Raw genomic sequence first — 9,997 nt, forward strand, 5'->3', positions numbered from 1 at the left:
CCAGAAGAAGTCATGAACTGGCGGGGATATTCGATCTGCTTGGTGATTCGATTAGGCTATCTTAGTTTTTTTAAACATTAAAAAGCTTTCTTCTTAGAAAGGAAATAATGATGAGTGTACGGTAACAGGAAACCCTTCCATATGTAACGCTTAGATTTCTTTTCAGATCCGTGGTTTACCTGTACAAGTAAGTGTACTGTTACTGTTGTTTTGTGTTTAAAGTTGATTAGGTTAACGCTAGCTTGCCTACCAACGTTAGCTAACGTTAATGTTATCAAACCACAACGTCTAGCAGCTAGCAATCATGCTGAATGAATTGGCAGCAGGCACAGATTTACTTCTATTTTTGTTCGGTGTGACTGGTTTCAGCTAGTGTCCCGTGAAAGTATAAAGATTACAGGTTAACGTTTACTACGACAGTCATCAGTAAGGTTTGATGTTGCCTAACTTGGTATATGCTTCGAATAACTCCGACAAACTTGACTGGAAAAATAGGCTGGATATGTTACCCAGCAGAGGAAATGATATTGACCATCCATTTAGTGTCGCGTTCAAAATATAGTAATATTCCACATAAGGTCGAGTTAGGATGTCTGTGTCTATCAACTAGTTCGTAACATATCTCCATCCTCAAGTACCTTAAATGTTGTCACTCACACTGACTTTTCATAGTAAATATTACCGTTACCTAGAATACCGGTCTTAATACTTTTCTAGCAGGTTGACATGCCGAATTGTCATGTCTTTTTTTAATTGGTATCATCTTGATTGCTATTCGTAGGTTTCCTGTCCCTCTCTAATATGGATGAGGCGATGGATGTCGATGTCCATTTGGGTGGGATCAACGCACCAGGATGGTATTCTCTACGGGCCTCGAGCACTGCTCAAGGGATTCTTTTGCCAGCGATAATCGACGATTCCGGTAGCAGCACGGAGGTGGAGGAGGAGGGAGAAGAAGAAGAAGAACCAAGAGACCAGACTCCTCCAGTCTCCGCACCACCGAGTCAGTTACCATATAGCTTGCTTCTGAACAGCAGAGCTCAACCCGGGTCGCAAAGGCCTACTCTAGCGCTCAGGAGGAGACGCATGGCTAGGTAAGCATTGTGACAAATACTAAATGTCAGTCGAGTTTACTCTTGGGGTGTGAATCAATGGCCTTGCTGTTTTGTGCAGTAACATTTGCAGTGACAGTCAATTCAGTCAATATGTGTGCGGTATATGTTGCTGAGTAACCATAACCATGACAAGTGTCAAAATTCTCTCAGAGGATGGAAAAATCTTGTAAATGGACATTCAACTGATCTTGTTTGAGTCACATGTCACATGTCAGTTCTGCTCACTGAAGCACTTAATTGCTTGTATCAGGAGCAACCCCCCACACATTTGGTGCAGTCAGTCACCATCCATTTGTTCAGTCAAAGTAGAATGTCTTTCCTGCTGTATTGCCATGTAGGCAGAATCAACACTTGCAGCCTGTGCACAGTTTGACCAAAGTTCTGTATGTAAATTAGCAGAAAACCAATGGGTTGTTTGGGAACATAGGTTGTCTTAGGACATCTGGGCTAGAATGCCTCCTCATGGTAGTATTCTGTAGAATTATTGATTGACTGGTTTACTTTCCAAACACATGTTGCGACACCCCCTTGCCTGAGATGTTCTTCAAAGGCCTGTTCCTACTGTTCCTGTTTCTACTAATGTTGGTTTCACACCTGGTGATAAGCAAAAGGTCTCGAGATGGCTCCCACGGAATTCTAACAATCAAAGGAATAAACAAATGGTGCTCTGAATACAGACCAAAGACACAAGAGAATACACATTCACAATACTTTCAGAACAGATGGCTGATAGCTCTAGTTGTAGACGGGTAGGGGGTTCAGAGTTAACTTGAATGCAGCCATTTTGAACAAATCTGCCGCATGGTCATGATGCCAACAACAATTGTTAATGTTTTCTTTAAATATGCATGCAGGCTCGTTGAGAGACCGAGACAAGGAGAGAGTGCACAAAGGTGCACATAGCTATACAATGAAAGGATTTCATCCAATTTAAATAGTACATCATGGTACACAAATGATTGTGTGGTGGTCATTGTTGAAGCGAAAACGCTAATCTAAATGTAGACCTTCCAGCTGGCTGCTTTCTGCCATCCGTAACTGTTTTATGTCCTGTAAGATGACTTTGAGCTCTTTTGCTTGTCTTCTGGGTTCTAAGCAGGCTGATTACAAAACCTGTTTACTCTCGGCCTTCCTAAACAGCTGTTACCCTCTTCTTTCCCTCTACCCCAGACGTATGCTGTCCAGCTCCCAGCCAGGACTCCCTGCCAGGGGTCCTCTGGATACCCTCCTGCGGCCGCCTGCTGCCAGTGACCTCGAACGCCTCTCCGACATCACAGAAGTCATCAGTGACTCTGAAGAAGAAGAGCCACAAGAGGGGGGCACTGCTATAGTCGCAGCAGCAGCAGCAGCAGCAGCAGCAGCAGAACCACCACCACCACCACCAGCCGCTGCATCAGCAGCAACAGACGCATCAGCATCAGGACCAGGGCCTCCTCCTCCTCCTCCTCCTGACCTCCAGGGTCATCCTCCGCTGGCCTCCGCTCCACAGGCACACCCCGGGCCGCCACCCAGCTCCAGCCAGGGCTCCGCAGCCCAGTCGGCCCCACTGCAGGGAGTGACCCTCTCAGGTGTGTGTTGTTTGGTGACATTGCGGTGGGGATTCTACAACCTTAAGAGGTGTTGTGTCTGTGGTCAGTTATGTTAACTCTGTGTTATTTTACTGTCTGTGTGTGTTGGTGCTTATTGTGGACTGCGGGGTCTTCTTGTGTCTTGCGTACAGAGCCAGTTGATGGAGCTCCATCGGATCCCGTGGAGGCTACAGTTCAGCAAGGAGCTCCTGAGGTAGGACAGTCTGGCCCTGAGCTGAAAGTCCTACAGTGACTTCTCAGATTCTCAATTTTCCTTTTCAATATACGGGGTTCTAAACATGGCTGACATCTCCAGACTGTTGCTAGTCACATAGCTATAAATATTCTTCCTGGAACATGCAAAGGCAGTTTTGTCTGCTGTGGAAAAAGCTGAATGACTGCATTTTTTGCTGAACCCTTATCACCTCTATCAAGCCCTTTAGTGAACAGTTAATCTGTTTACATGTTCAATGTTGTGGTGATGTGATTCTTGTCAACTGGACACTTTCTGACTGATGTTGTGTTCCATGTTCACCAAAATCTTTTGTCAACTGCCATCCAGTGTGATAAACATAGATCGACATTTACAAATGAAATGGATTTTGCAGTCATTCAGTCTGATCTCTCTTGTAGTACATGGTAGCTCTGCTGGAGAGAATGTTGTATTAATTGGAGGTGTATTAACATAGATCCATTGCCCTCCAGTTAGTTCCGACACCTGCCGAGTCTCCCGCCGCCTCGCCCGTGCCCCCAGAAGAGGAGGGGGAGGGGGAGTCCTGTCCCATCTGCTTCGAGCCCTGGACCACGTCGGGAGATCACCGCCTGGCTGCCTTACGCTGCGGCCACCTCTTTGGCTACACCTGCATCAACCGCTGGCTGAAGGGGGATGGAGCCAAGTGCCCGCAGGTCAGCACTCGCACCTGGCCGACACTAGTGTCCAGTTCCATCCTCTCCTGTCCACTCATACTCATTCAGAGATGCATGCAAACTCACAGCTCAGAAAGCTAGGTTGCAACTCTGATTTGATGCTTGTGTACCTATGTCTCCGTCCGCAGTGCAACAAAAAAGCCAAACGAACTGATATCGTGCTGCTGTACGCTCGGAAACTTCGCGCTGTAGACAACACAGAGCAGGAAACACTGAAGAGGTAAAACCATCAAGCAAACTTCTGCACTTGGCTCTGACAAAACTCTATAATGACCAAGAGAACAGTTTTTGGTGGTGTTTGTTCATTGTGTGTCTGTGTCTGCTTAGGTCCTTGGAACAGGAGCAGTCTCAGCGCAGGAAGGCTGAGCTGGAGTGTGCTCAGTGTCGACTGAAGCTGCAGGTGGCAAACGAGGAGTGTACCAAGCTACGCAAACAGATACAGGCATGTCGCCTTCCTGTTACCTCACGCCACACCTCTTCATAGCTTCACACTTAGTTATGTTTTGTTCGTGTTTGTCACACGAACGCCTCTTAGATTGGACGAATAGAGGTGTTGTTCTAAGGCTCAATTGGATTCTGTTATCTCCTGCCCTCTTCTAGGAGCTGAGGAGGCTGAAAGCGCAGGTGGCCCTGGGCATCAGCCAGCCCCAGAGCCAGTCGGTGTCCTCCAAGGGCCACTACGTCTTCTCCACGGCCGTGATGGTGTCCCAGGCGGGCGGCTGTAGGGTGATGGCCTTCTGCGAGCCCCTGGGCTGCTTGCTGGCCTCCCAGCTCTCGGCCCACTCCACACTCGTCCCTGGTGAGCCGCCCTCGTGGTTCACCTGACCTCCATTCTTCTGTGAAAAGCAGTTGGCCTCTGGGGCTTTTCCACAGCATAGTATCAGCTCAACTCGACTCTACTCGCTTTTTTTTTGGGTTTTCCATTTTCAAAAACTGGTACCTGGTACTATTTTTGGTTTCACCTCTGTTGAGGTTCCAGGCTAGCTGAGCCGGTACCGAAAGGTGACGTTAATGACATTACGGTTGTTTTCTTCAGTGTTGCTATGGCAGTCGGCTAACTTATGGGGGTCGCAGTGGAAAACGAACACTTGGTAGATTCTACCAAAATCGAGTAGTCAATTCAAGTCGAGTTTAGCTGATAGCATGCAATGGAAAAGCCCCACTACGTACAGGTGCATAGCAGAAAATAATATAATATATGAATATAATGGAGAAGTTCTTTTTTCCCCCCGTAATATATTTTAAAAAGTGAAACATTATATAATCTAGATTCATTACACGTATAGTGAAATATTCCAAGCCCTTTTTTGTTTTAAAGAGGACATAGAATGCATGAATCGAGTATTGTACTGATGTTAAAATAGTATATATTCAACTTTGATTTATGAAAATAAATAACTGACTTGGGAAGCACAGTAAATATTAACATTTTAATTTCAAGGACTATGAAATTCTGTTTTTTTTTTTTGTGCATATCTAAGTGACCTCCCAATGAAACGGCTGGTTTAAAAGGCTAACTAGCCTCTTTGTCTCAGTATAACTCTTGATAGCCTTTAATAACCTTAGACAGTGCATTGACTGTGCATATAAGTGGCCTCCCAATGAAATGGCTTGTTTAAGGGTTAACCTGCAAGTACAACTCTTAATAGCCTTTGATAACCTTAGACAGCCTTTAGCCCTAGGAGAAGATGTTTGAATTTAGCCTTTGACAAGGTGTGGGATCCCTGATAGCGGTGTAGCATGTGGTGCAGTGGCTCTGCTGGAGCGGCAGGTCAACTCTGTGGGTGTCCCTGTGCTCGTATGTTGGACTTCTGCCCGTGTGGTAGTTGCTGTTGGCCGGGTGCCAGTGGTGTTGCTGGCTCGCTGAGCTTGTTTGTGTGAAGGCTTCATGTAGTTATTTATGTCTCGGGGGCATCAGCCCTCACCAGCTTGATGTTTTTCATGTTGTGCAATCGTTGTGAAGCGCTGTTATTTCTGCACTGATGCCTCCTGTGGACTGTGACGTAATTAGAGTCACTGTCCACCTCTTTCACCCATGATGTGTTCTGGCACATGCTCAGAATGAAATTGGTACTGTTTTGAAATGGTTATGTTCAGTCTGGAAAGTCTTTGGAACTACTACTGTGCCATGCTGAAAAGGCCTAGTCCTCAAAGGCCTTACTTCCTTACAGCTGATGATGTTTTGGGGGAAGTAGAAATTATATAGTGTCAATGCTGCTTGGTTGAAGGGTGCCTTGTACACCACCAGCTCAACATACACTCCTTTCATCCAGCAGAGGGCCAACTATGATCACTTAAAATGCTTTGCTTACATCTGTGTGAGTAGTAGGTAGTAGAAAAAGCTTCCATTTATCCCACTCTGTACTCTGTATCTCTTGAGTGCTCACTCACTGTGTGTTTCCTCCTTCAGGCTTCGGGGTGAAGAAGATCAGCACGGCCACCATGAAGGCCTGCCAGTACATCCCCATCCACACCAAGCCCATCCGTGGCCTGGCTTTCAGCCGCCAGCAAGACAGCCTGCTGCTCTCCGGCGCTCTGGACAACACCATCAAGCTCACCAGGTCAGACCAGCAGACTTGACAATGCCCCCTCAACATGGGTGCCTGTGAGGGATTTGTATTGGGTTGTTCTGGTGCATAGGCTGTCATCTTGATGTACTGATAATATGCACAGGGGCCTGCTGAGCTATTTATTGAAGAAGTCCTGCACACTGTCTATAGATATAGATATAGGAGTTGTTAGGACATATGCAGGTTTTTCAAATTTGTTTACCGGTATGTAAAATGTAATTTTCTATTTTTGATTGTTGACGTCAGACACACTGCTGATGCCCAAATCATGCCAACAGGGTTGTAGTTGTCAGCTGGTGTTGAAGTTCTGTATCTGTGTGATTGTAGCTTGTTGACGAACACGGTGGTCCAGACCTACAACACTGGCGCGCCCGTGTGGAGCTGCTGCTGGTGCCATGACAACAACAACTACGTGTACGCAGGCCTCATTAACGGCACAGTGCGGGTCTACGACATGCGCGACACCAGCACACACGTGCGCGAGCTGCTTCCACAAGGCTCCAGGTCAGCACCACTGCATTCTTAAACCCTGCACCATATCTGCACACATGACGGTCAAACGGTCATTTCTACCTTTTAAATACATAAATAAACAAAGCGGTTAATGCAGTTAGTGTTAGTGCAGCGGTTAGTGTTTATGGCCGTAGTAGGGACATGACTAAAAGGCTGATGTACTCTGTTCCTAATCTGTGATAGTACGTAATGATACCCTCAGATGCTCAGTCCATGTTCAGTTCAGTTCAGTTCAGTTTATTTCTTTGTCCCAAAATGGGCAATTTGATTGCAGACAGGATCACATACCACACAACAATAGACGCAACACATTACAATACAAACACAAATACACAAAAATAATAATTTAGTTAAGATAGATGTTGACCTCTGACCTCTCCTCAGGTGCCCGGTGGCCTCGCTGACGTACCTCCCTCGCGCGGCCTCCAGCGCGTTCCCCATGGGCGGCCTGCTGGCGGGCTCCCTGGAGGGCGGCTGCTTCTGGGAGCTGCAGGAGGACACCAGCTACCAGCCCAACGTGCTGCCCCTGGAGTCGGGCAGCTGCATGGACATCCAGGTGGAGCCGGAGAGCCGCCACTGCTTGGTGACGTACAGGCCGGGTGAGTGCATGTGCTGAGGTGCACTCAGTCTCAGGCAGCAGTTCCCCTCCTACAGTAATTTCCCGCATATAAGCCGCATTGTGTATAAGCCGCAGGACAGTGTTTTATGCAAGTTAGAATAAACAAAACCATATTAACAACATTTTAACATTTATTAACTGCCCCGCTGTATTAACCTCATAGCTGAAGAAATTTTGCAAAATCAATGTATAAGCCGCAACTAATAGTCGGGAAATTACAGGTACTTACTCGTTCGCCTCCATCTGGGGCTCTGCTTTGGGGATTGTTTTAGCTCCAGTGCAGTTCAGGATGCTCTGTTGTTAGATGTACATGTTGCATTAGCACACACCGTGTTTGGAAATTGGACAGTACAGTGTTATAACATTTACATAATGTAACATTCACATTTTACATATAGTCATTTAGCTGACACTTTTATCCAAAGTGACTTACAAGAAAGGGAACTATCAAGGTACAGTGCAACAAGGACATGTATAGAAATACACTCTCAGTTTTTATTTCTTGGATATAACATCATATATTACATCTTTAAGTTAGCAAGTCAGACTGAAGTGCTCGGCTTTTGGTAGGATCTTGATCGTCCATGTCTTCAGTGTTCCGACACTGTTGTCTTGTCGGATCCAGATGATGCAGGAAAAGTTTGAGGTTGAAGATGACGAGCTTTATATAGTACAAAATAGGTCATACATCGTATTCTACTATTGGTGTATCTCTGTATCTGGCTGCACTGTTTGACTGACTGTTGGCCTGTGCCGCAGGGCGCTCTAACCCGTCTCTGCGCTGTGTCCTGATGGAGATGAACCGCACGGGTCAGGTGTGCTCCTGCGCGCCAGTGCAGACCTTCACCGCAGGAGGCTCCTCCAAGATGCTCACCAAGAACTCCATCTTCAGGAACCCCACCAGTGACGCTTCAATGCTGGTGTGTGCCGGCGACGAAGCCTCACAATCAACCATGGTTAGACACGACTTCCTTTTTTTCTGTCAATCATATATCTGTCTATAGCCTCTCACTGCTTAGTGTTTTGGGAAGTCATGTGGTGCTTTCCTGTTGTGATGAAGATATTTTCCAGCTTCCCAGGCTTGTCACGTTAAGACACTATAATTATGGAGCTTATCTCATGCTCCATGTTGGCCCTGCTCCAGCTGTAACTTGTAATTGCAAAGTCAGATGACACTGGAAAAGATTCCACTTCATTATGAAATACAATGTTGCCTGTGTCTTTGCCTTTTAAGTAGTTAAACTCACAGTGCCCTTTACACTCAACAGGGCTCCATGCAATGGTTTTGGTTTTAATCACATGATGACTAGTGCCTGTGTGTGGTGTTGATGGCGTGGCTGTAGGACTCAGTGTTTTCTTCTCTTCTGCAGGTGTGGGACGCTGGCAGTGGGGCTCTGCTGCAGAAACTCCCCTCTGACCTCCCAGTCCTGGACATCTGCCCTTTCCAGGCGAACCAGGGCCACTACCTCGCCTCGCTGACAGAGAAGATGGTCAAGATCTACAAGTGGGAGTGAGACTATGAGGTAGCAGCTGAAGGGCCGAGTGTTGTGTCTTATAGAATTATGCTTTGTTTTATATGTACAACTGTACCATACTGTCAAGAGCTTTTTATATGTGTGAGATTCCTACCAAATAAAATAAGTCTGTACATATGTATATTTTTCAGTTGCTAAAATAAATGTGTTGAATAATACTACTGGATCTGACTATTTTTGAGTGGGACTTGATACAAACCATTGCAAGAGACTGTTCAAAACCTTAAAATATCAGTCAGCAAGGGCTGACTGTGCAAAGTCAGCCAACCCTAAAGATGAAGTGGCAACCACACAGTCCATCAGGAAGCATTGAGCCAGGAGCGTCTAAAAATCCCAACAGATTTAAATATAGAAATTCTACCATTTTTCCTCTTGAAGATGAATACTAACCATTGTTTCCGGCAGATGTACACCTCTGTCCATTGCTTTTGTTGTTTTTGAACGCTATGAATCATCAGTGGAGCATAAATTTGTCCAAGATTATGCTGCCCTAAAGTTGGTTTTATTGTGTGTGTGGGATGACGGGCAATCTGAACACAATGCAGTGACTGGAAACGATTGTAATTACATTGCATCATGCAAATCCTCTGCAACATCTAGGCTACATGGATAAACAAGCCAGGACGAAGGGAAAGATGAATATAGCTTCTCCCTTTTCACAAAAGTAACAAGACAAAAGCCTCTGAATTTTCCAATTTAAGGTGGCGATGTCCCTAACACAGATGATAACTAGTACAGACCCATTCCCTGGAGTTAGACACTAGCTGTGTTGCTCAGCTATGAGACAAGGAATGCTATTGTATGTAGAAATAAAATGCTTGCAGACAGTCACTGCACAGTCTTATCTCTGATAACAATTTTGTCAGTTAACAAGTCTCCCAGAGAAGAAAACAGCAAAGTAACCTGCACTACACACTGTAGCTTATCTTCCTCTGAATAAACAGTATTTTGTCTGGACTCGTGATACCAGTGGCTGGATTGGAAAGGTCATATATTGAGATAGTATGTGCATGTATATTCATAAAACATGATTGTGAGTTTTTGTCATTACAAAAAAATCCAATCTTTCTGCATTACAGAAAAAAAGATATAGACTGTGGAAACATTCAAGTGTGAAAATATACTTTGGGGAATATTTATTACATACATT

At 45.5% G+C, this 9,997-nt stretch overlaps 1 protein-coding gene across 1 annotated transcript; it reads left to right on the forward strand.

The window, feature by feature from the left end:
• The first annotated feature begins 23 nt into the window (after window positions 1-23).
• Window positions 24-9,005, forward strand: rfwd3 (ring finger and WD repeat domain 3). The gene is made up of 13 exons (XM_062546975.1): window positions 24-187; window positions 782-1,094; window positions 2,286-2,683; window positions 2,836-2,897; window positions 3,389-3,589; window positions 3,739-3,830; window positions 3,938-4,052; window positions 4,211-4,409; window positions 6,021-6,171; window positions 6,508-6,684; window positions 7,078-7,292; window positions 8,072-8,268; window positions 8,683-9,005. Exons 2-13 carry the CDS (start codon window positions 802-804, stop codon window positions 8,824-8,826), a joined length of 2,244 nt encoding a protein of 747 aa, XP_062402959.1. The 5' UTR covers window positions 24-187; window positions 782-801; the 3' UTR covers window positions 8,827-9,005.
• The last annotated feature ends 992 nt before the right edge of the window (window positions 9,006-9,997 follow it).

Source organism: Sardina pilchardus, chromosome 10 (genome assembly GCF_963854185.1).
Source record: "Sardina pilchardus chromosome 10, fSarPil1.1, whole genome shotgun sequence".
Classification (NCBI taxonomy): domain Eukaryota; kingdom Metazoa; phylum Chordata; class Actinopteri; order Clupeiformes; family Clupeidae; genus Sardina; species Sardina pilchardus.

Coding starts and splice junctions, on each gene's coding strand:
- rfwd3 (XM_062546975.1), top strand. CDS start 802: ATGGATGAGGCGATGGATGTCGATGTCCATTTGGGTGGGATCAACGCA. Junction 4,410..6,020: donor CCACTCCACACTCGTCCCTG/GTGAGCCGCCCT, acceptor TTCCTCCTTCAG/GCTTCGGGGTGAAGAAGATC. Junction 6,685..7,077: donor CTGCTTCCACAAGGCTCCAG/GTCAGCACCACT, acceptor ACCTCTCCTCAG/GTGCCCGGTGGCCTCGCTGA.